The 27,269-nt window shown below is 37.6% G+C and overlaps 1 protein-coding gene across 2 annotated transcripts in view; it reads right to left on the reverse strand.

Moving 5' to 3' along the window:
- Positions 1-21,905, reverse strand: part of LIN28B (lin-28 homolog B) — a 126,612-nt gene extending 104,707 nt beyond the window's left edge. The window contains exons 1-3 of one of the 2 annotated variants that reach the window (XM_073220853.1): positions 21,544-21,905; positions 12,931-12,979; positions 5,520-5,704 (exon numbers count right to left, since the gene is read on the reverse strand). In XM_073220853.1, the coding sequence (XP_073076954.1) occupies positions 5,520-5,704; positions 12,931-12,964 (219 nt within the window). In that variant the 5' untranslated portion in view covers positions 12,965-12,979; positions 21,544-21,905. Of the gene's footprint in view, positions 1-5,519; positions 5,705-6,515; positions 6,526-12,930; positions 12,980-21,543 lie in introns of those variants that run through there. The other variant, XM_073220854.1, reaches the window with a different exon arrangement.
- Positions 21,906-27,269: the final 5,364 nt, after the last annotated feature.

The following is a 27,269-nucleotide window of genomic DNA, read 5'->3' on the forward strand; positions in this document are numbered from 1 at the left end:
TTCCAAATCAAGTCTACAGAATAGCACATTAAAAGTAATACATTTCCACTTTAAGTATAATCAGAAGTATCACTTTATTATTTGTTTAGACTATGCCATATTTTTAACTAATAACTTCAAGGTTAATGACAGTACCAAAAGAACTGCTCAGTTAAAATATACAAAACTACCTGCAGTAGGTATATAATTTCTTACAAGAAGAATTCAGCCAAATTCAAGTAAGTGAGCCTTGCAGCTGCGCAAGAGCAACAACATTCACAGCAGACGCACCCCTACCACGTTGAGCACAGGTAACAAAAGAAGTTTTTAACTTATGAAACCCAAGAACTTGGAGACGAGTTAAAGCTAGGTTAGAGATGCTATGCTGAATACTGGCAAGTGGTTTTTCACTTACATATTTGTTTAAAAACAATTATTCAATTTACTGCCTTTGTTTCTTGTGAATGGGTTTTTAAGAAAATCAAAAATGGTAAGAAGAAAATACTGGGGAGTTACATCAGTAATCTTTAAGATAAGGAGGGAAGACTCTTGTCTTAAATATGTAGCAAATTTATATTACACGTTTAAATTGAAAAAGAGTATCATTTTAGAAGTACACAAAACAAGGGTCCTGAAATGGGCCAATATTTGAAAATTAGAAGGAAAGTATCCAATATCTTTTAATACAATTAAATTCTTAAAAAATTTTGAGTTCAATGCCTTTAAATGTGATTTTATGATTAAATAGCTTTGAAGCATTTTGTTTGGGATTCTTCTGAATTGGTCAGCTGGGCAAATCATCTTGAAAATTTGGTAGCTTTAGGGACTATTTTCAAAACATTAAAATGCATAATTCATTAACGAATGAGCTATAACTGTTATATAATCATATTTTTAAAATTTCCAAGATTTCTTTGTCTAAATGTTTGAAATTGACATTTTCCTTAGGTTCAATAATAATCACATCTATTCTGCATGTGAAAAACTTCTTGCTAAACTAAGACAAAATATGGCTAATAAGTTAGTGATAAAATATTATGAAATACTCTGAAACATGAACATATTACATAACTTTATTTTCATAAATTGTATAATTAATATTAAAAACAGAGACAAGAGCTCTATGCTACATCAATTGAACTGTTTATAGTTAAAATGTTTATATATTTAAATATTAAGTCATCTCCAAATGTTTTCTTATCCTATACTGTTATAAAAGTGCTTTAAATTTATCTCAGTTACAATAATTAATATTATTTCTTCTATTTCCATTACTCTTTGAGATGTTTTCTGAGGAAAGCAAGAAAAGGAACAAAATATGTAAAGTATTTGTAATATGGACATTTGTATTCTCCATAAAGATCAAACTATAAATCAGAAATAAAAAGCATAAGAAGAACACATCAATACTTGAAAGTTAAATGAAGAACTTGAAACCAAATTATTAAGAAATATTTCAGACTACTGAGTAATGGCAGTAAATTAGTCATTTTGAAATCATGCTCTCTTTGGAAAAAGTCTTACATAAATGGTGAAATAAATGAAATACATCTATGTGAAAAATTCTCTGTACACACTTGACGGCAAAGGTTTCCAAATATATAAGCCTACAAGTGAATAAAATATCATTATGCAAATGAGCTGAGGACAGGGCAAAAGGAGAATGGATTCTACCCCTCCCTGAACAAAGTGAGGTTCATTCGATCATTTTACCTCTTTAGGTAAGATAATGACTTTGGAAATAAATGTCAAAATCTACGTAAAGAAAAACTTAGATGATAACCAACATCAACAGGTTGTTATTGGGTAACATTGCCCTTCTCCCAAACAGATGTAATATTTGATTGCCATATGGTTAATCTAAAGTACTTAAGACTTATTAAAGCTTGTAATATTTCAAAAATTGTCAGAGACCTTCCCCATGTCATTCAGACATGTTAACCCACAATCTAACTGTGGGTGCAAAATTTTTGACCTATTAATAACAATAAAAAGATAGCAGTATTAATTATTAGCACCTACAGATTGATTGTATTCTAACTGATGAAATCACTTTAGAACCTTGATTTACACATTTGTATTAACAATGTATACTCAGTTCAACTGAGAGACAAATCTCTTGTGTTTTGCACTGGATTCTTAAGGAAGAAATCCCTACAAATTTCTTACTTGCAAACTAAATCACCATCAAAATTTTCAAGTTTTAAATAATGCATATTTTAAGGAACACCTCACTGAGCTGTGACAAAATTCACTACTGTAATTTAATTTACACTTTTGTCAAGTTTTAAAAATTATTTTTAAACTCCATCAACGTTTCAGTAGTTACATGCATCAGACTACACATATTCATTACCAAGCTATTTAAATCACGAGTTAATATTAGGAGGTCGAATGAAGACTGTCATTTTAAACCACCAATGGTCACACACCACCATCCTCAAACAGAAGAACCTCGCTGCATTTATCAACAAGTCTGAAGATAGGGAAAATACAGCACCTAAGCCATGTGTTTATTTTTGAGGAGTTGCTCACATCACAGAAACTGAAGGAAAGTTTGTTGTATTATTTCAACAAATTTTAAATAGAATTATGTAACTATGTACAGCTCTATTTTAAAAATACACACACATATTCATTTCATAGCAACTGTTTTTGTTGAATTGTTTTTAATGTGCACTTCTTTGTAAATGCATGTCTTTTGCTGACTTAATTTTTATTTAAAAAAATTTTTTGTTGGAAGTATATGCAGTCAGTATTTTTAAAAGAGAAGATGTATTCTGGGTTCCTTGACATGAATTTTTAAATATTACTTTAAAGAAATTAAAAATCATTTATTTTTTATTTCCTCAGATATATACTATAAAAACGTGTTTCAGAACACTTAAAAAAAATCCAGTCACATTTACTTCTGAACACTCAAAAAACCTATTTCACATATTTAAAATAATGACTAGATATTAGTCCAGTTGAACATTTAAAATTCCTAATTACCTCTGATGCTAAATCTTTCATAACAAAATAGCATACAGACATAATGTGGGAAAAAAATCCAACATAACTGTACAAAAAAGCCAGTATGCTCTCAAAAGTGTTCACACAATAAAAATGGCAGGCAAAAAGGTAGTTTCAAAAAATGTTTTGAAAACTTTTCTAAAATGTTCCTAAGTTGCAACCTGATTGTGTAAATGAAGATTACATGGTAACTCATACATCACTTGTGACCATCTTATTAGTCGTAGTTATTTGGCTAAAATCAGTAGGATTCCTGCCTTCCTCGAGACAATTATTCATATGATTTGCCAGCAATTTATGTTAAGTCCCAATATAAGACAAAAACCCCTTTATCGAGCATTAAAGTCAAGAAGCAAAAAGATAAAACTGATACCTAATTAATTTTTCCCTAGGAAAAAAATGAGATATAGTTCAAAAAAACAAATACTGTAACCATCAAAAAAAAAAATCCCCCCAAAATGTCATTTTTCATTTTAAAGAACACCCCTGCTCTGGTTTTTTTATATCACAAAAATGCTAAAACTTAGTTTAATTGACTTTTTACAAACTAGATACATTCTTATGAAGAATACAAATTACATACTTTAAGAAAATTATCATTTTAATACTGTTCTCTTAGTCAATACATAGGTGTCAAAAGATTAAAACAAGTCAAATAATAATCAGTGTTTGTAATCCAGAGACTTTTCCTTATCTATATATAAAACTCTGCCAGCAATACAGTATTTCTTAATTCATCGGATATAGGAGCGTTTATCAACATTTAATCATTAAATAGCTTAAATTTGGATGTCTTGTGGTTCTAAACATTAATATTGGTTAATAAAATGTCTAATATTTGAATATATTAAAAAGTAAACATGGAAAACCAAATTATAACAAGGTGTGATCAAAGAAGAAAAGGGCTATTTTTTTTCATTCATCTATAAAACAAATTTATGAGATCGTAAAGAACAATTTAACAACCTAAAGAAGGTTCAAAGGGGGAAAAAGCCAGAGCCTGGGAGAAAATGGATTTGTCAAAGATTTCAGTTATTCCATCCAGGGAGGGAAAAACCAGAAAATGTGGCTTCATTTTGCAATATAAAGGAGGAGGCATAAAATCCAGTAGCCTGTCTGTAGACTTCTATTTATGTATTTAAACCCTGTTTCAATGCACAGATTATGCTGATCCTACCACATGTAAACAGCCAGTAATGATGGCCAGGCCTTTAGGAGAAGAAAGGAAAACATACACCACACAGCAAGGTCAGGAAGCTACCAAGCACCACAGGACAACAGATCCATACATAATGGTTTCACAGGTTTCTATTGTTTCTATACTTAATTTGAAGATAATATTCCTTAGGGGAGAAAGGAGGTGGTAAATATCACAAGGAACATGCAATACAGAACCAAGTAAAATATATAATTTTCATACAAATGCAAAAGTATTTCCTGGCTGTATCCAATGTCAGTCAACCTGCAGTATTGATAGCCATTCATTCAATTCTTTGTGACTTAGATGTCAAGCCAAAGTAAACCTATTTAGTCTTAAAAACCCTTTGCCTATCTAAGAATTCATTACAGAGTATTTATATTTCCTTAATTTCTTTCGGTGAAGTCATCAAACTTGCTAACCTTATTTTTTTACTATACAGAGATTAAGGAACAGAGAGGGTTGAAAGAGGAGCAGATAAGAATTTCTTGCTTCTGGATAAAATTTTGAAAATGGGAAGCAATGACATTTTGTTTCGTATTTAAGCATCTTAAAAAATTACAACACAATTTAAGCCAAGGTGGAAATTTACCCCCGGTAGCAGCAGTCTATCACATTTTAAACATACAAACCAGAGCCGCCTCTGGCCACATGGTTTTTTTTTCTTTAAGTTCAGCCTCTTAAAGAGACAGTATCCTTGGACCTATGCCCTACAGGAAGCACATTTTTCTAAAATGTTTGATTACGAAGCATCCTCACCTGCATTTCTTCAAATGCGTATTAGGCCAACAGTGTTCTATTTTTTCGTACTGTGAAATCAAATTACTTTGATTGAATCTATAAATGATCCCCGGACAGGCAGAGATGAAATAAACAGGGGAAGCCACTGTGACTAGAGCTTTCTAAAATAAGGGGATCTACAGAACACTGATAACGGCAAATTGGGTCTTTTAATTAAAATGATCACTGCTTCTTCATTCATTTTCCCACTCGTTCTCCAGGCGTAAGCGACAGAGTATATTGTAACCGGTAAGACCGGAAGCTACACCAACGCGGTTCTGCTGTAGAATTAAGTTAAGAACTTGCTCAAAAAGTGAACCACCACCCACGCGCTGAAATTTCAAAGATTTCATTTTCTGTTCAGAAAAAGATACCTAGGAAGGGGGCTCATACACATACACTAAAAACTGGATTAACTCGTGATTGTAAGGAATAGTTTGTTTGCCTTTCAATGTACTCAAGGGCACAGTATTGTACATTCATTGACAAAACCGGCGATCAGCTCCTCCACATGGAAGGTCAAGAGGGAGAAAAAAGTTTGGCTTACTTGGTGTACAAATACGTCGACTGGAATATCCAAAGGGCTTCCCTCTCGGTTTACCATGGAGATGAATCCAAACCCCATTCGCACATTGAACCACTTACAGTGGCCAGTTCCGTGCAAAACCTGGGATTCCTCCTCTGCCTGCTCCGGCAGCTTCCCGGGCTCTTCTCCACCTCTGCCGGCCCCGCCTGGGTAGAACCGGACAAAAAAGTCAGTCAATCTGCATTCCCACACTGTCCATGGAAAGAGAAAAAAACACTGCTTGGGAGGTGGGTGGGGAGGAATGAGGAAAAACACTATTAATGGTTGATTCTTTTCTTCTACGGAAAAATATTTAAAATGAAAGGGTTAAAAGGGAAGCGGGGGAGGGGGAGCCACACTGTTCTATCGATCACAGCAACTTCCACGTTTCTGTACATACGTGTACTTTTTAACTCCGTTTTTCTGCCACATAGCACAGTACGGCACACGATACTTTACTTGCATATTGCTGATTTAACACTGATCCCATTCACAAAGAGAAATTTTCGGCGAAACTATTCTCTCCGGCGGGCACGAGGAGCAAAGAGAAATCGTGAAGATGGTCAGAACCAGTTAATGCACATGCGGCAGCCGTGAACCCAGAGCTATTTGCAGTGTGCATTCCCCTCCCCCCAATAACTTTCAATTAAAGTTGGGGTGGAGTGGGGGAGGGGGCAGGTGTATAAAAGTTTTCTTGGGCTCACTAACTGAAACTGCGCTTAATCACACTCAAACAATTCAAACAATAGCCCCCTGAAAGCTTTTCAAGTTGTGAATCAGTGTGGGCGGTACAAAACATTTTTGGAGATCTGTAACAATAGGTTGCAGACAGACCCGTTGCGCGATGCGGGGTGGGGGTACTGCCCAGTATTGGGGTAAAAGGGGAAGGGGGGACGGGCAAAGAAGGGTGGGAGAGGGGGAGGGGGTGAAGAAAGGAAGAGAGAAAATCACAGTAAAACAATAGAAAAGAAAATTAACCTTCGGCCATGTTGCCCCACGGGCCCTCGGCTCCAAACTCGTGAGATGAAAACTTTCCCTTTGGAACGGAGTGATCCTCTGCATCAATCTAACATCTTGATTTTGTGCGATCACAAATTTAGCTCGCATGGTCTAATGTGCTTTCCCTCTTTTGATTTTTTTTCTCCTCTCTCCAGTTTCTGGCCCCCTGTGCCACGTGACTTTGTCAATTACATGCTTTCTTGCTACTAATTTCACCTCGGATCCTTAAGGGGCTGGCAAGAGGAAGAGATAACCAATCGCCATTTCATCTATGCTGACATCAAAATAATTTATGAATGAACACGAAAAATCAAACATGTTATCTTAAGGACAATTTGGGACGCTTCTTTACGATAAATCAGAATGCTGATTTCGGGCTTTTCCTTAAGCACAATGGAGGGTCCTTGTAAATCGTCGATTTAGAAAAAACGGCACAGTCATATATGTGCACACGCGTGCCATACACACAAGCCTGTCTAAATAATCTCATTTAGGGGAGAAAAGCCATTTAGATCAAGCAACCAATGTTACGCTTTCCCCCCCCCTAAGAATTCAGCCGCTCTAACACCAGTAAACCTCGTTTTATAAATTTCATATTTAATTCAATTCTTAGAGGAAAATACATAATTTACAGAAGACCTAATCAAACCTAATAACATCGCCATGAAACTTTCGATAATGGTAACCTACACCTACAGCAAGACAAAAGCACACCCTTACCTGACATTTTTACAAATTTAAAGTAAAAAATCCCGCCGGAAAATGGCTATCACCTACATGTGGTCAAATTGTGTTGAGGTTTATCATTTCGGAGCATTTTGCAGGGGGTTGGTATGGAATTGACTTCACAGGTTTCTCCGCCATCTCTTTCCGGGGGAGGAGATGTGATTAATGACTTCCTAAATAACAGCCCAGTTTTCCAGCGCCTAACGTAGAGTGAACCTCAATCAGTGGCGATTGTTCCCCAAGAGCCGAAGGACGCAGGGCGGGAGGGGGAGGGGCGCGCCGGGCGGGAGGTGATGAGGAGCCGCCGGCACCCGCGGCTGCAGAGCCGGGGGAGGGGGAGGCGAGGGGCAAGAGGAGAAAAAGGTAAATTCGTATCCTAGTGACTGGGCCCTGACATTTAAAGGGTCCACCACCAGTGGATAGAAGCGTCCTATAAATGAAAATTTAATAACGGATTAGGCTCCTACAGTCCCTTCCCCGGCCCGCCCCCAGTTTCAAAATGCTTACCCTTTACCTTTTAAATTGGTTCCAACGATTGTTGATTATTAGATGCTGACAGCACCATTACCGCCCACACTGAATACTACAGTAAATACAGATCACCTAGAAATACGTTATCTCCTTTAAAATATAAAATATCACCAGTTTTGAAACATTTAAACGCACTACCACCCCTTCCCCACCCCACCCCCATTTTCTTAAACAAGCAGTTTATGGAGAAACTGTACAGATACCACTTCCCTTCGGCAGGCAGAGCTGCCGAGGCGACCCTCCCCCACCGTGCCCGCAATCCCCCGCCCTGTGTCTCCGAACACGTCCACACTCCCAACTCTTAACAGTTTCACACAAACTAAAAATGTAGGGATTCTGCATCTAAAAGATTTTGAAAACCCACATAATGCACCTATTTACACCTCCTCCCCGTATGAAACAACTAAATATACTAATTGGTTTACATCTGAAAATAGATGTATATAAATGTTACTTTCAGCTGTTTGTGGTAAAAGGAGATGATCAAGCCTGATGAATGTGGAAAGATTTTTCCTCTGTTTCTTTAGTTGTTTCTTAGGAAAGGGGGCAAAGCTTGCTCATTTTATTTATTTGGGGGGAATAACCAACCATGTGCCAGTTGGCAGGCGGGAGAAAGAAAAAGGGTAAGAATCCAAATGCTTAAGTGTAACAATCGCTTGAAGGTCTCAAAAAATTATCTGCTAACAAAACATTTACTAGGCATTATTTTAATAGTAGAAATCAACTGATAACACTGACCTGTGGTGCAGTTAACTTTAAGGATGGCGTTCCAGGTTAAATATTTCACATACTATGAAATAGAAAAACTTATTTAAAATAAGTTATGTAGTTTTTTTAAAAAATATTTTAAATAGAATACTTTAAAAAATCAACATCTGGTAATAGAAATTATCTGAAAAGATAGTCACTTAAATTAAGAGGAAGTGCTATTATTTATGTAGACCTAATTATAAAATTTATAAATAAGCCAGTATAGGTTTGTCACTGGCACACATTTATGGTAAACAATAGTTTATCTGCAAGTTTGTTTTCAATTAGAAAATAGTTTAATCATCAAATCAGAAGCAATATATAGGTGGATTCTAAATCCTTGTTTATCATTAAGTCTGATGAAACTCAAACCTATCAATACATAGATGCAAAGTGTGAAATACTAACTGACCCACATTGGATGGTACGGTTCTGAGATTGCCAGTCTTGCCTGATTAGGGGCCTCCAGTATTAGTGGAATTAAGGTAGGGTTCACTGCATTGGTCACTGGGGTCAGAGGTTATCGACTCATTCATTTCCTGAGAGGGACATCAGCCTTTCAAGTTGGGTGGAAGGCTTTTTCCAACAGGGAACTCTGAGAAATCCACTAACATTCATTCACAAAGAATTTAAAGCAAATTCATTTACATGCGGGGTAGGAGGTGAGGAGAGTAAAAGAAGGTGGTTGGAGGGGAGAAAGGACTGAAGAAAGGATAGGAGGAGGGAACGAAATTGCAAAGGGAGAAAAATGAAGGAAGGGACACAAAAAAATCACCATTTCGGGGATATGGCACTGCCTTTTAAATAGGTTCCTCTCTCTAGCCTGCCCCGCTCCTCCCCCAATCTTTGGAGCCTAAGATCATTTTATAAAACTGACCGTAATCTTTTTAAACTCACAGATGGCTTCTTTCACATAAAATAGTCCTATGAATCTCCTACAACGCTTTCCAATTTGTCACCTTCCTGAAGTCTTCTGTTTTTAATTTTTTTCTCATTTCCTACTTGTTTTAGTACCAGAAAGACCTGCGCTTGACTCAAAACGCATGTTTTGTACTTGTGAAGGCCAAATGTTTTAGTAGCTTGATTGATCATAGTTCTTTCAAAATGTCTATAAAATGAGTTCAACTAGCTACAAAAAATAGTCAACGCAGAGGGGGCAAAAATCAAGGAAAAAACGCATCCTATATGCCCGTTGGTCATCAAAACCTAAGGTTTCTCTTTGGCAAAGGAAGCACACATTTTCTCGGCCGACGTGGTTTTTCTGTTTTTTAAAATCTCCACACTACGATGCAAGGAGCCGAAAGAGGTGCCACCGCCCACCGTCGCAGCTCCCGACTAGAGGCACCGGGTGACTTCCACGACCGCAGCCACAACGCTCCGGTTCTTCCTAAAGCCGGGAGGAGGGGCTGCGGCGCGGGGCGGGCGCGCGCCCCCCGCGCTTCCCCGCGGGGCCGGGGTCCCCGCGCGCAGCTCGCGCCTGGTCGCCGCCACCCCGTCCGCGGCGCCGCGTGTCCCTCACCTCCCGCCCCCCGCAACTTCCTCCGCCGGCGCCCCCTCCGGCCGCCTCTCCCTCGATTCCCACATCACCTCCTCCTTCCTCCGGGCCGAGCCTTTCCACAGGCGGCTGATGATTGCTGCCTAATTGAGGGGCTTGTACATGTGTCACTTTGTCCCGGGAGCACCGAACAAAAGGAGCCCTTGCCTTCACCGCCGGGACGGCAGCCCTGGGCGCAACCGGCTCCTCGCCCGCCTTCTCGGACATACATCACTTGTGATCTGATCTCGGCATCCGTGAGATGTCAGCGGCGGCGCACGCGGCGCAGGGACGCCAGGGGCGGGGGCCAGAGGACCCGGGAAGGCGGCCCCCACTGCCCGGGCGGCCCTGCCCGCGGCGGAGCCGTCCTCGGCCCCGGGGTGCCGCGGGGCGCCTTCGGGGGCGCAGAGCCTCGGCGGCGGGGCTGGCGGTCGGGAGCCCGCCCTGCCGCCGCGAGGTGTCCCGCCTGGAGGCGCGGGCCGCACGTCGGGCAAACTCCTCCTGCCCCCTCTCCCCGCGCTCAGTAAGCCACTTGGCTGGCCAATGACTTCCTTCTAATTCTCACTCCGTGGAGTCAGATGAGTGCGGCACTCGGCTGGTGCGTCCGTCTTACAGTGGAGGCACTGCAGAACCTGAGGGCATTTTGTTTTTGTTTCCAAAAAACAAAATTCCGTTTTCATTTAATTTCCTTATCAGGAAGCAAATGCTCTCTGGCTTACCACAATTATTCCAATTTGAGAATTCTGACACAGCTGTAAAATTCTCTTTTAAGCTTTTCTTTAATATTTTCTTAACACATTTCCCAAGATCTAATTAAATTATGGAAATTCAGGAATTGATTGGCATAAATCAATTGAAATTTGCTAGACAAATTTCCTTCACGTTTCAAAAAAACAAGCATTTGCAAATGTCCCCTTCTTTTTGGTGAGTTATGTCTCAGCAAAGTACTTAGAGAAAAAGAATTAATTGAGAAAAGGGGTATTATTTTAAGACCACCGTTTTGTTCAAAGTTTCTTCTTAAAAATCTGGAATAGCAAAAAAATACTAGTCTATTAACATATTTCTCCCCCAAGGAAAAGGAATTACTTATTTTATATGCTACTCCCAAATATATTCTAAATTGGACTCAAGAAATACTTGAATGATTTTAATTAGAACAGCAATAGATTAAAAAATCATTAATAAGCATTACATTACTTTGCCTAAAATAGCACAAAATGAATTTAATTTTTCTTTGAAAAATGAGTCCGTATTTCACCTGGTCTACTTGAACATGTATGCTTCAATAAAAGATCTTTTTGAAGTAAATATTGTCTGTAGAAATGACACTAAGTAATGTACACATTCTTTCTCCCTCTCTCAAAGCAATGAAAGTTTGTTCTTTATAATTTAACCTTATCAAAGGAAATAATCAACTAATATGAGTGTGGTCAGTTCCCAGGTATTTCTTGCAGTATTTTTACTTTGGAGGAAGGAGACAGGTACTTGGAAAATGGGAAGAAAAAGAACAGTGTGGGGGTAAAAGATGGGGCAAGTGACAAGAAATTTTCCAGTTTTAAAGGTGCCTGTGCGGGAAGCCAATGTGTAGAGAAAAGGCATCCAGCTAGAAACTGGAGGCGGGGGTTCTGGTCCCATTTGATGAACTTGTGACCCTGGGCTAATCATTAAGCTTCTCCGGGTCTCAGTTTTCTCATCTGCAAAGACAGAAGACTGGACCAGTTGACGTCAAGTCTTTCTGTTTAAATGTAATCTCTAGAAATAACTTTTCTTTTGGTGAAAGTGGAATCTCTCTCCAGCCAACCCCTTTTCAATCACAAGGAAACACAGACATGAAACTTTATTGCAGTCACTTAACACATTGGTGTTAACATTATTTCCCAACAGAAAACAAAAAGGTCTCTGGACTGCCTCCAATTTGCCCCCACAATCACTAGTAAGGGGAAACCAGTTAGTAAATTAAAATACTGAGACAACTTCTCAGAATCTTCTTTTTCATGATACCCATTAGAGCATCATGTCCACGCCAAAGGATTCATTCTAGAAAAAAGTACAGTGTTTGTCAAATGGCAATGCCTCTCAATGGTTTGTTTCCTCATTAAACATTTTCATCCCCACTACCTTCCTCTCGCTACCTACAATCCTGTTTGATAAGCTTAACAACACAGTAACATCTTTTTACTTTTTACTTGTACTTACTATTGCTCATAAACTTTGCTATATCACAGCTCTTAAAGTGTTTTCAAAGTAGTATTTAATCAAGTGTAGAGCAAAGATATTCATCAGAACAGAAGCCAGAGTAGTACATTTACCATCAAATAAAATTGTTAGTGAAAAATACGGTGTTTTGAGTTAACTTCAGCAATATAAAAAATTTTTTTTTTATTGGGACACTCCCTAATTCTCTGAAAAATGTCTAGTATATTTTGCTATTTATGTTATTGTAAATTCTTTGAAAACAGCACCACACCTCTGTCTTTAATCCAGAAGATATTTGTGAGCACCTATTTTGCCATCAGTTACAAAAATGAACAAGCCATGAATACTTTTCATCCAGCTCCGTAAGCATTTAAATACCTATTATCTATCTTGCCGGAGTTATGGAAGAGGGAATCATAAAATTCAATATTGCTAAAATCAGGAGGAAAAAGAGTTAATTAGAAGAATTCACTCAGGCAGCTCTGGAGGGAATAATAAAGATGAAGTAATCTGGAGTGCAGCAGGACATGGTACCCACCTTCTTGCCAAAGTGCAGAATTCCTGAGGGCTGTCAAGTTTTCTCAAATGCCTCTAGTAATCTCTTAAGACATAAGTGAAGTAAATATTTAATTGAAAAAAAAAAAAGATAAGACTAACCTGGGGCTGATGAAACCTGGTTGAATGGCCTCATCCTCTTCTGAAGAACCTAAAATCAGAGAGCTGGAGTCAGTACTACATTAATTGCCTATTTAATTGCCTCTTCTTTAGCCTAATGGCTTATTAGAAAACAATAAAATGGCTAGGTTTTGACTCTGAAGTGACCTGTAAACTTTTTTATACTATTTTAAGACTCACCTAGCAAAATTAGATAACCAATTGGCATAAATTTGCCTTTTACTCCTATTAAAGGACACTGGTTTAAAAACATTTTAAACAAACCGGTAAGACATCTTAATTGTTTATGACCCAATTTCATGAACAATACAGTTTTAAAAGTTTTTAAATGTTTGATTTTACACAGTGATTCAAGAATCCCATTCCTTTTTTTTAACCAGTTAAAAATCAACCCAACATACACTATTGTGTTTCTAGATGAACTCATTTTATTCTCTTCAGATGTATTTTAGAAGACAAGTCCTGAGACTCTAACTGTGGCACTAGACCACTGATACTGGGTCTATTACAAATAATTTTGGGGGGAAATTAGTTTAATAGTAATACATTTAATCATTAAGCATATTTAAATATATCTAATATGCATTAACCTAGATTTTAAAAACCAAAAGCAGTTCTTGTTTAAAATATGAGTACATACTGATGTTTCTAATACATCTGCTAGCAGATGGCACAACACAATAAAACTTGCAATGAAGAGGTCATCCAGGAATGTAGTAATTGGAGGAGTCACTCATGATGGCCAATGCATCATTTTTATCCTTGGGTCAGAGTTATGAAGGTTTTGAAGATACACTGGTTTGAACATGCATCCACTCACCTGCTACCACCCACAGTTGTCTTTCTTTCCTTAACTAAGTTTTACACACTATATCTACGGTATCAACTCATGAAAAATAAATCATTATGTGTAAATTCCTTAAGTTGCAACCTAATTTTCTTCTCAAAACAAAATGGAGGCTTTTTCAAGTGCAGAGATCTACTGAATGTTGACCCAATATTCTTCTTACGAAGGATGACAATCCCACTGAGTAAGATTTGAAAGGAATAGAGGGAGAATGCAAACAAAAGGCACATGAACCTCTCTGTACATTAAATCCTGCAGTTACCCTGTTTACAACCAGAAGACAAAAGATAATGGCAGACCATAAAGTTAGCAAAATTCATTATTAAAACTTACTGAAACAGAGCTTCCCTTTACATAGACTCCATGTTGTTTTATTTTGCACATTTGGTTTATGTGGGGGCTGTATTTAAATATTACACGTAAATTTCAGCAAAACCCTACCTCATATTTTTCAGTTCTAATAACCCACAGCCTATGCTTAATTTTCTCTGCTTATATTTACAGAAAAGCTCGTCAATATACTCTAAAGATGTGTGAAAAGAATCAATAGGGTTTGTAAAAAAAAAAACCTTTAAAAATTCAGATGATAAATTATTACGGATTTAATAAAGTGAAAATCAAATGGTGTAAGAAAATTAGCTACCTAACAAAATTTAAGAGCTCTAACTATGAACTTCCTGGGTTTAGAGAAAGCCAGTACATTTGCATGATAAAGATGTTCAGATTTTTCACTATCCAAATGCACATGTTTTTTAGTTACTGATAGTTTTAATATTATTTCCCTTCCAAAGGAAAAGCAAGTGGAATTATTTCACAGACAATATATTTTACTGATGTTAAGTAATGTTTTAATTTTCTCAAAAACAAGAGTTTGTAAAGAAAATAGAAGTTTAAATATGGATATTAATATCCATCCGTTTACTGAAGAACTGTGAAAAGAGCTAAATCTTACATTAAACGTTCACAATATTAAATGTTTATCACAATATTAAATGTTTATACTCTTACTACAGGTGACTATTTCCGAAATGAAATAACAATAAAGAATTTAAAGTAATTCTTTAAGTGCATGAATACTCCAAAAACAGTTATTTGTAATTTTATACATGGGTATTTAATACTATCATTGTTTGTAAATATTAGAAAACAAAAACCTAATTGAAACTGTGATACTCCAGCACACATTTCTCTGCCTCTTCAATAGGATAATTCCTGTTCACCATTTAAATCTCCACTTACATCTCTTTTTCCGGTTGTCCACAATGAGTACAATGCCTCTACCTTGTAATACTGTAATTGACTGTATTAGCTCATGAAGATGTTCTCTCCCAACTTGACTTTACGCTCTGTGGTGGGAGGCGTGTATGTTTCAGTCATCATTGTAATCCAAACATTCTTTAGTGTTTAATACATATTTTTTTAATCAGTCAATGATTTAATGAGTTTGTGAACCTGGATTGATGATCTCTTGGATGACTTTTATAAATTAGATGGACTTTAAAACCAACTTTTCATAAAAAGAGAATGTGATAGGCAACTAATAATTTGACTATTACAAATGTAAAATATGTACATATAAAGTGATTTCATTTTTATTTTAAACAGACTGTTAAAAAGCTGCCTAACAAACATTATTCATTACACTTAGATTCCATATCTCCTATTAAACTATATAATATTATTCTCAAGTACTTCACATATTAATCCACTACTGTAACTACTTGATGTAAAGGAAAGTGTTTACTATAGGCATTATACACTGTAATTATTTAAAAGTACCAAGCTGTTAAACTCAGAGAATTGAGCAATAAAAAAATAATTACTCATAACATATTACACAGAATTTTATTTCAATTCAACTTATACAATGTTAGTTTTTACTTCTAATATTAATCAAATGCAAAAATTACTTTATTTGGCAAAAAAAAATGACTTAGCAATCAACAATATTCACCATAAAAGGAAAGTTATTTCTTCTCATAATTTCTCAACATTTAAAAAATGTTTAAGATAAATTTTGTTTTTCGTATTTTCAGTATTTTCTAAAATACTGTAAATATATCAGTTTACTAAATATTTACTTATGTTTATAACAAAACTATAGTCTATTTGCAGTATTTTTTAACTATCATTGAACTAAGTACACATTCTTTGGAATAAAACAGGCAACAATGGGACTTTTCTTTCTTAAAAACATAGTTGGGAGAAAAGATTTTAAAAGACTCTTACTTAAAATCTTATAGTAAACATACTACACAAACACCAGAGAAAAATCTAAAGCATATTTACATTTATTATAACTTTAATATAATATACACATATGAAATAAAATATTAAATGTGGAAGTTCAACATGCAAATGAACATGTGATTTATGAAAACATTTTCTTACACTGTCCTCCAAAGGAAGGTTTAATCTTTATTAAAATACTTCATTGTAATTTTGCAAAATATTCAATAGACTAAATTCAAACGCTGCCTTAGTGAAATCAGGGTAAATTGTTTTGTAGTTTAACTGAGCATCCTACTGTATTTTTAGATAAAACTGAAAATGCTATACTTTCAATTATATGCAGGTACACAGAATTTTAGAGAAAATAAAAATGGTAAGTATGGAGTATTAAAACAGGAAACTTCATATTTGCTCAAATAGTTTGAGCACTATCTTGAGAGACTGAAAAAAGGTCTATTAGTTTAGGGAAAACATTTCAAAATCGCATTTTTTATTTCTTAGTTATAATGCATTCACTGTAATGCATTATATAAACACTTAACCTTAAATTCGAGGCTAATATTTGTAATAGCGCTGAATCACAGGGATGAATTTAACTTTCTCAATCTTTTAACAAATTGAAATTTTACTGTTTTTATACAAGATATAGTAATTAGCATTCTGAAAAGCTGTAGCAAAAAAACAACTGATTCTAGAACTTCAGTCAATAATAATTTATGTCAATTGACATACTGTCTAGATTGTGTAAAGCCCTTGACTATTGCAGAAATGTTAATTAGTAAACACAATTCCTTAACTTAAATGTGAATGTTATAACACAATTGAGCTACATACACCACAGTTGGTTTTGTTGATGCAAGTACTTCGTATTTTCCACCATATGAAACAATAGTTTTATATAATAAAGCTCAGTCAAGTCATGGTTGAGGTCACACTGGATAAAAGAAAAACAAAGCAATGTGGTTTCAGATTAATAAGAGTCAAAATAATAGCAAAACTCCTGTCTAAAGAAGCTAATTCCATATACTCTGAAGGCCCACCATAACTTTAAGATAAAAAGTTTAAAGTAGTTTCTTGATATGGTTAACAAAACTAATTCAAAGCAAACCTGAACACTTCTAATTACAAAGCTAACAAGATAATTTTACTTGATACACATTTAAAGTTTTAATATACATTAACGGTTTAAAAAATTTATATCAGAAGAAATTAACTACATGAGAACTTTCAGTACATCCCAAATAGTTTCAATAAACATTTTAATATAATAAAGAGATGTTTTAGATGCTGCTTACTTTTACATCACTGCCAGTAATCGAATGTTATAATAAATGTAATACAAATTTTGAAAACAGGATTTTAGCTAGCAGAGATTATGGCAAGACTAATGCAAAAAGATATAATTGAATTTTTTCCTATAAATTTTTTAAATGTACAAAAAAGGTCTGTTTTTACCCTATACAGTATAGAATATCTTGGCTGAAATACTTTTGTAGGGTCTGAAGAAATGTTACATAAAATAATTGTTTGAAAAATTTAAACACTACATTTCAGTTGTTGTATTCCCAAATAAATTACTAATTTGAAAATATCTAGAAAATTTAAAACATGTTTTTCCACCATTAGAACTGGTCATTCAACACTAAGTCCTTTTTCTGTATAATTAAGCTTTTGTTCAGCCATGAAAAAACTAGACACTGATTGCTTGAAAATGAGCTGCATGCCCTTTGTCCTGGTTTGTCACCTTTGACCCTTAATTTGATGATCCTGCATATCAATCCATTCTATTTTTAGGGAAATAATGTCAAAGTTCTGTGCCTAAAATAGTACTTTTTACTGAAATTTAAACATATAACATTCCTTTTCAGGTAATTTCTACAGTGGTTTCACACCAGTGTTCATTTCTCACAATGCAGAACACAGTAATATTATAAGCAGTGACAACCTAGAGTTTATATCCTGCTTCAAACCATAGAAAATTTCTCCAAACTGTTGATAATTCCAAAATTTGTATTTTTCCATTTAGAAAATTGCTTTTATTATCATTGTTTCTAAGTAGAATTTATTTCCTGAGTGACTTCTAATTTTATTAGTCTTGACAATCACCTGTTTTGATGTTGGTTTTAATAGTGCCAGAATATAAACCTGAACTGCAAATTGTAAATACCAAGTTCCTACTCAACTTTACAGAAGTGTCAACTAAAATTGTAGTTTTTGGAAGAACTCTGATTGCTTAAATTAGTTTTAGAATCTTGTCTTCATCTGCAAGTGGCAGCTTTCAAAGAAAGAGAAAAAAAACCTCTAGCGTGGATCCCATTGATTTTACTGACATTATTTAAAAATCAATGTTATATGGTAAATTAGTATACTTCCGGGATAAAATTTCTCTATCACCATTTCCAGCTGACTTCAATGAAGCTGGGTAGAAAGAATACACAAAAAAGTACATATGAAATATTTGTGTTTACTTCCTACAGTGATGATGTTACCTGAAGCGCTACACAATTTCTGTGTACAGTTTCAGTCAGATTGTTCAGGGACCAATATGGCTGTCTTGGTTCAGCACTATGGTCAGCGACTTCAGAGCGAGTCCTCGTGCCAGAGAAATCCAACACAGTATACATGCACTTTAGACAAGTTCCTCAAACCAATGTGATTCTCTATTTCATATATTCCTAAATATGTTCATATAAATCCATCTTAAGTTTTTAAGGTAAAGAATTTTCATTGTTCTGCTAGACAAGCTAGGTATTTTTCTTTACCTTGTGGATCATCAAAAACAGTAGTACAGAAAACAGTACTTTGAAAGGCAAGAAAATCAGGTACAGATTCTAAAGCATTTGAACATAAAAACATTTGTAGACTATAAAAGTTTAAAAGAAAATAAGATTCTACTAATAATTACCAAGTAAGAAAACACTTTAGCAGATCACAAATTTGCAATGTCCCTTTCATAACCAATAGCTTTAATTACTTCTACATCAATTCCTCTCTGAATTTCCACTTTCCTTTTTTTTTTAAGTCAACTCAGCTATGGATTAAGATAAATGTTGAGAGATCATTTCCTGACTGGAGCTTTCCAACATGTTTCCCAAATTAGGTCGTTAGGAATAGCGCTTCAATTAAAGAGATATCAGTCCTATACCTGAAGGCTGTCATGCACATATACAGATATATATTGTTTACCAACTTGTTTTTCCCTTAATGATGGCTTGTAAATTATAACAGCAGTATGTTACAAATACCAAAAAGAGTTGCAGAATCAGATTCCAAACATCATCAAACTATCAGATAACATCTGTCAAATCCTCCCTTTCTTCAGAGTAAACAGGGGGAAAAATTATACATATCTTCTTTACTTAACTAAAATTCTGGTGGTTTTGTGGAATTTACAAATGAAACACACTTTAAGTCATTTGAAGTCTAACTTTGAGCAGTACTACACCAAAACTCAGCCTGCTTCACCTACAAAGTACAGTTAACCCTATTTCCCCCATAACGTGGGGTTTTTTATTTAAATTCTAATTTCACAGCAAATTTTTTATTGTTTATGAAATAAGTTTGAAACACAGTCATATAAGAAGGCACTTTACAATTTGACAAAGATTAACGAGAATTGATCCTTGAATCATTGGGTTCCAGATCTATTGAGAAGCACTTATAAACAGTTCTAATAACCAATATGCATTATATGTTGATTCAGATCTTTAAATTCTCATGACATTTTATTATCAAACAAAGATTAACTGATCCCATTTGTAAAACAGTTAAGTCAAATAAAGCACTTTATTCATTTGTAGTATCTTCCCCTCCCCACCAAGTACTAGAAAAAGGCCTGTGTCAGTTTAATTCCTAAAGCTATTAAGGACATTTGGGCACAACGCATTGTCCTACTTCATACATTTGGAGATAATTTGGGAAGCAAGAATTGTCTCCCAAATGGGTAAGGGCCTCATTATTCATTTAAGTGGAATAATGATTATTACATACTCTGTGGTTAATTTGTAGTAGGACTCCTCACTCCTCTTATCAAATTTGTGCTGATCCATAGCAGGAAAAAAAGGCATAAATTTCTTAACCGTCCAATTTATATTCTGAAAAATCACATAAGACTGGCATAAATTTCCAGAAACTCAGTTTTTTAAAGTTTTCCTGAAATCTTTCACTGAATTAAATTGTAATGTTTTATAACTTCTTGTTGGACTTACCATTTTGCTTTACCAACTGATGCATTTTATAAACCATTTCTGAATAGCTAAATATAGTAGTAATCCTAAATATCTGCCCCTAGCTAAATATGGTAGTAATCTGCACAAAATAAACAGGATTTTTTTTTGGATCTGAACAAAAATCACTTCAAGTCGTATTTTTCCAATAATGCTGTAAAATGTTTTAAATGCACTCTGATACTAGTTGTCATGCGTAATTTGAACTTGCAATATCTGTGACCAAGAAATAAAAGCTACAATAAAACACAAGTCTAATTTACTTTTCCCTTCCGTTAACAACTATCAGTACAAATATCCTCCCTGGAGAATTGAGTTCTTTGAGCAGTGGTAATAATACCTGGAAACCTTACAAACTGACGGATGAAAACCAATGCACAAAAAAGCACAGAAAGGAACTCAAGGCAACACAGGAACCTAAGATTTCAGCCTGTGTTCCACCAAACAATTCAAAATGGCGGACTATTACTTACATTTAAGAAATTTCCGCAATGAGGACACTAAATACATACTGTAAGATGTTACTCGAAAACACTCAATGTTTACCAACGTGCAATTAAAAAAAAAAAGTTTTTGGAGTACAAATCCTCCCAACACGCCCGCACGCAGCGTTCCGGTCAGTCAGTTAACGCTCCTGCCGATGCATCGTTTCTTCTTTGCTGTTTCCTTTCCAAAAGCAACCTAAACCCGAGTGAGTTTTCCTGCGTTCTCAAAGCCTTGCATCTGAATTCATTTATTTACATCGCCGACACCGCAGCAAAAAGCAGCCCCGACGCCTGCCGGCCACAAAGCGGCTCCCGCGGACGCCCCCTGGCGGCGCGCCCCGGAGTCCCAGGAGCCCGCAGCGGCCGCGCGGACCTCACGCCGGGCCCGCGACCCGCGCGCACCGGGGCCGCGAGCCGCCCGCGCGGCCTCAGCCCCCAGCCCCGCCGGCCGCCGGGCTGCGAGCCCCGGGCCCGCCGCCTCCGCCGCGCCGAGCGGGGAGAGAAAGGTGTGAACCCGGAAGTACATCGCCAGGCGCCTCTCCGCGCTGCCACGGGGGCAATAAACCAGGGCCGGCGGAGGAAGGACGCGGCGCCGGCCCCGCACGGCCGCTCGCCGCGAGCGCCGGCCCTTCCCACCGCCCCGTCCCTCCCCGCCCCGGCGCCCGCGCTCCCGTCCCTCCCGCTGCGCGGCGACGAGCGCCCCTCGACGTTGCTCACGTGCCGGCGCCGGGGCCGCGAGCGGCGTCCGCACCCGCGCGCACCCCCGGCCTCCCCCGCGCTCGGCCGGCCGCGGGCGCGCCCTTACCTCCGGGGCCTCATGGTCGCGTCGCCGGCCGAGGCCGGGGGCCGAGGGCGGGACCGCGTGCGTGCCGCCCAGGCCGGGGGCGCGGGCGCGGCGGGACCTGCAGCCTGTCCCGCCCTGAGGGGGCGCGGCGCCGGGGCCCGGGGCGCGTGCGCGCGCGCGCGGCGGGGCCGGAGGGTCAGCACATCGCCCGCCGGCGAGGGGAGCGGCGCGGACGGGCCGCAGCCAGGGCGGCGCTCGGCCGCGAGTCCGCTGTCGCCGCCGCTCCGCCGCCGCAGCCCGGGGCGGAGGGGGGCCGGCCGGGGAGGGGGCCGCGGGGCGGCGGCGGCAGCGGCGGCGGGCGGCTCGGCTCGGGCCCTGCGTCAGCCGGCGGCACGCGCACACCTGCCCGCCGCCGCGCCCGGCCGCGTCATTGGCTGCCGGCGCCGGGCGCGCGAGATTGAACTTCCCATTCATCCTGGGCCGGGGCGCGCGCGCACGGCGGTGGCGGGGTTCCGCCCGCGGGCTCCCGGGGACGCGCGCCGCCTGCCGCACCCCCGAGGCGCGTCCCCGCGCGGGCTGTGGGCGCGCACGGCCGTCGCCGCCGGCTTCCCGCGGAGGCTCCTAGCGAGCGGACCTGCCCCCGGTGCCCGCCGCGCGCAGCCGGGGGTCTCGAGCCCCAGCGGGCGGTCCCTGGGGTGCGCTTGGAGGCCGGCGGGCGCGGGACTGAAAGAAGGTGCCAGTCGTGCCGTCGGCCCGCGGCGTCGTCCAAACTGCATGCTTTGAAGTACCACGAGATAGTGAATTCCTAACTGCAATTCCAATAACAGTTATGTCTCGGAATCCAGTGAGGGGGGTAAATAGTGTCGGAAGTTGGGGAGCCTTCCATCAGCTGTACTCTCTTGCACTTTCCCACATAGTGAATAACCTCAAATTGAATACAAACATTATCTCACCAAGTGCTAAAAGATCTGTGGCCAAAAATACTGTGACATCCTACACCTAACCTTGCTATTTTGGTATATATTCCCAAAGTATCACTGCCTTCTTTCCTGTTATTTTCTACTTGAAGACTTCATAGTCCTTTCTTGTCATTCGTAGTTTCTTTTTATACTCTCAGAACCAGATAGCCCTGGTCAACCATTGGCTGACCTGCTACAAACAACATAGCCTTGTCACCTGTCATCTGGTCTGACCAGATATAGGGTACAGGTGGTCCATGACTTACCATAGTTCAGCCTGCGATTTCGGCTTCAGATGGTGCGAAATTGATACTAATTCATAGAAACCATACTTTGGATCTTGATCTTTTGCAGGGCTAGTGACAGGCCATAGGATGCTTTCTCCTGACTTCGGCAGTGGTGGCAAGTTGCACCTCCCAGTCAGCATGCATCCTGAGGGTGAACAACACACTTCGAACCATTCTGTATCCACACAACTATTCTGTTTTTTCACTTTCAGTAAAGGACTCAGTAAATTACAAGAAATACTCTACACTTCGTTATGCAACAAGCTTTGTGTTAGACGATTTTGCCCAACTGTAGGCTAATGCAAGTGTTCTGAGCACATTTAAGGTGGGTTCAGTTAAGCTATGATACTTAGTAGGTCAGGTGTAGTAAGTGCATTTTCGACTTAATGGTATTTCCAACTTAAGACGGATTTATTGGGACATAGCCTCATCGTAAATCAGAGAAGATATGTATTTGGTAGAACTGATTAAAAGGATCAATACTTAAGCGAACTAAAAACTAGATGTGTTCAAAAATAAAAATATGTGTACGGTATAAAAACAAAGGTTGCAAACTTTAACCTATAACTAAAAAGTATGTCTCTAAACCATTGCTGTGTAATGATGACTCTATATTCTCTTCTAATTCCTGGGTTAGGATTAGGAAACCAGTTCATCTTTCTGGAGTAACCATGGTCTAGAAAAAACATTTCTGGCCTGGAGGGTGAGATAAGAGCAGATAAGCTGATCAGAAGCAAAATTCCGTTGTGATTCCCTAAGAATTTTCCAGATTGGCTATGTTAGGCATATTCCCTAGATGGCTGCCCAGCTTTCCATTGAGCCTGTGTAGAATGTGACTGTAAAGATGCCTTTTCATTGACAAGCACATAAAGTATTTCTTATATTACTCATTGAGTAACACAGAGGATTCTTTTAGATACAGTTCTTAGTTATAACCATTGTATCAATCAATTGCAATTGATTGTTATAAGGCTACATGTTTTAGATTCCAAATATAATTCAGTGGAAAAGGATGCAGACATTGAACACTACAAGTAAAAAAACAGAACAATTAATTATATATCACCATCTGAAATATGATGCACTTTGACTTAAAAGCATTATAGTAATTTTTTATTTATGAGCGGATTACAAATGATGCACTTACAGAAAGGGCTTTCTTTTTTTTTTTCAGTAACTCTGTCTTTTCGGTCCTTTGTAAGAGCTTAGATATGTTTATGTAATACCTGTTTAAAGTCCAGAGAAGAACTGAAAGCAGAAAATAAAAATTAAAACAGATTAAAACTAACGTGAAGTTGGTATCCCAAACAATCAAGAGGTCATCTTTCCTTTTGATTTCAAAGTAATTACCATGATAGCATCATGCTGCTGTCACAAAAATGAAAAATGGGACATTATAATACTGAATGTATTATTTCCTATGAGCTACTAGGAAGGGGAGATGAACTTTGGTAGACTAAGCACTTTCTAAAGAATGAACGGTCATCATTACACAACAATGGTTTGCAGGTGTACTTTTTAGTCATAAGTTAAAGTTTGCCACCTTTGTTTTTATACCCTTTATATATTTTTTATTAGAAGTGGATGAAAATCGACAAAAGAAAAAGGCAAACGAATTTATCATTTACATATGGCTCTTGGCAATTTCTTTCTAAAAACGTATCTGTCTACCTGGGTCATGGTGATAATTTGTTTTACTCTGAAAAATATATCTGATAATTACTCTCTCAACAGAAAAGACTCTATCTTATTCTTAACATCTCCAATGCCTACAACAGTGCCTGGCACATAGTAGGAGTGCAAGAAATGTTGTTTCTTATTTAGTGCATGAGAATTACAGCTGCTCATTACATTTCCAAGCAAATAATAACAAAACATTAGAAAGTATAGAAGGCTGCATGTTCTCTCTCACTCCCCTCCATTTTTTATGACTGGAGTACATGGAGTAAGTCCCAGACATAATGTCATTTTGCTTTTATGAATTACAAGGATTGAGTGTTATAATACTGAAAAACTAGGGTCTTTTCTTGTTCTCCTGTTTCTGAAACAATTTTTGAAGTATAGCTTAAGAATAAGGAAAGATTACTGTTTGTTTGTTAGAGGCCGTTCTAATGACCCCATCTTGATCATCAGCAATAACTGTATTCCCTCCCAAGTGTAGTCACATTCACAGATACTGGGGTTAGGACTTGAAATCTTTTGGAAAGGGAACAATCCAACCTATAATGTGTCATTATTAGAACTAGATGATTTTGCTTCTTCACTGAAAGCACTGATAAAATCCACACAAAAGTTATCTGTTTTTCTCTCCATTATTATAGTAAAAGAAATAACTCTAGTCACATATACTTGTTTTAGACTTCTGTATGCCTATCACAAATAGAATTTATCTTATTTTCAAAATGAAAGGTTTATAAAAGAGTACTATCACCCAAATTATAATGAATCTATTGAACTCTCCCTTATATAGAAAAATGAAAAATGGGCAAAAAGTTTAACATTCACAAAAATAATGACAAACTTGTACCTGCCTATGGCACTGACAAAAATAAGTTTGATAGCACACTCTGTTGGCAAGGCTGCAGGTAAACTGCTACTTCATACACTGCCATGGGAGTGCAAAAACACAACGTTTAGAGAGGCCCATTTGGTGAAATCTATTACAATTTTAAACATACTGTATGACCTAGCAATCTTGCAATCCCTCTTCTGGGAAATTATCCTGCCAATATAAATGCACACATGGCAAGTTACGTGTGTGCCCAGCTTGAGTACTTCTTTCATAGCAAAAGAATGAAAATAACCTGTGTCTGTGGACAGGGGCTGGGTAAGTAAACAAACAATGGTACGTTGATACAATGTATGTAAAATCCCTGTGTACTTACTTATATGGAAAGGACTCTAGAATACATTGTTAAATATAGGAAGCTGCATGTCAGACACAGTATAGGCTCCCTTTTGTGTGAGAAAAGGAGCAAATAATAAAAATATGTATTTTTATTTTATTGTTATTTGCCTATAGAAACACTAGAAAGATACACAAAAACAAAATGGTTGCCTATTGTAAAAAGAAGGAGACCTTCGTTGATGGGAATAGGGGTGGGAGTGAGACTTGATATATGCTTGTTACATGGGTTTGATATTTGAACTATGTGAGTGTATTATTCAGAAACATTTTAATAAAAACAGTACAGTATGGAAAATTAGTAATGCTACTTCTACAGAAAACACTCTTAAAAACTGTTCCATTTTTTGAAAATTCAATTGTTTAAAAGGATCTCAGAAAATGAAAGATAGTGGATTAGTGAAGCAAATGTGGCAGCATCTTGGTAACTTGAATCTCGGTAGTAGTTACATGGCAGTTCATTGTACTAGTCTCTCTAACTTAATCTGTTTGAACATTTTCATATTTTTATTGTTTTCTTAATCATTAAAATTTATAAAGTATCATGGCTTATCTAAAATTAAATTTCTAAAAAATTAGTAAAATTAGATGTTACTTAAAAATTGTTAATGCCTAAAATGCCTGGCTTTGGGGGAAGCTACCTAATTCAGGGCTTTAAGGCAAAAAGCTATAAATAACCAGTAATGTCTCCTTTGAATGCATAGTCTGGTCAAGTAAACCTATTAGGAGAAAAGGAATGCTTATTTATTATTATAGTTCAAAGTTGTACATAGTAGGTCTATAGACCCCAACTTTTTAAATCGGACTTCCTCATCTAGTTCCACTTCTGAAAAATCACTGTTGTTCACTTTAAAATTTTTATTATAATTGTGTTTTAAATTACTAGAGCCATAATATAAAAATTTTTATGTTGCTCCCCATCAGTAAAAAATAAATTGGACCACCCACCTCTAATATATGTTTATTTATTTATAGACTTTATGCATATACTTGCACACTGATAGATTACATGCATTAGAAAACACATACAAGGTAGAAATTTTAACAAATCAAATTATAATTTGTATTTCCCATTCCCCACTGGACTGTGTCCTGTGCCCATCCCAATTGGAGACCACTGGATTTGAGTGCCAGGGACTGTGCACAGCTCTTATCCTGCCTTGCTGTTGCTTAAAAACACAGTGAAAATAGAGAAAAGTGCGTATTAATAGCAGTTTATCCCCATTCCTTTAATTCTGGAAAACTAAGATCTAAGACTTAATGATAGTGCATTAGTAGCATCATTTTCATATGTGACAGTGTAATAATTTAGCATGAGGATAGATGTTTTTGCTGGTTTTTAATTCTTTGAAGTAGGTACACAATAAATGAAGAACAGAGTGAGCAAATTAATATTTGCACTGTTTTCATCCAATTCCCTCAAGCCTTTGAGGCAGAAAAGGATTTATTAGCACTAGCCACAAGGTCAGAAATTCAGAGAACTGAAACATTTAAAAAGCCAACATGTAGTAAAACATAAGAGTTTGAAAAGCTTTGGCTAATTAAAAATTGGTCTTGAAGCAGAAGCCAAATTAAAAACCTCTAAAGGCATTTAAA

The sequence above is a fragment of the Manis javanica genome, chromosome 13 (assembly GCF_040802235.1).
Source record: "Manis javanica isolate MJ-LG chromosome 13, MJ_LKY, whole genome shotgun sequence".
NCBI classification, from domain to species: domain Eukaryota; kingdom Metazoa; phylum Chordata; class Mammalia; order Pholidota; family Manidae; genus Manis; species Manis javanica.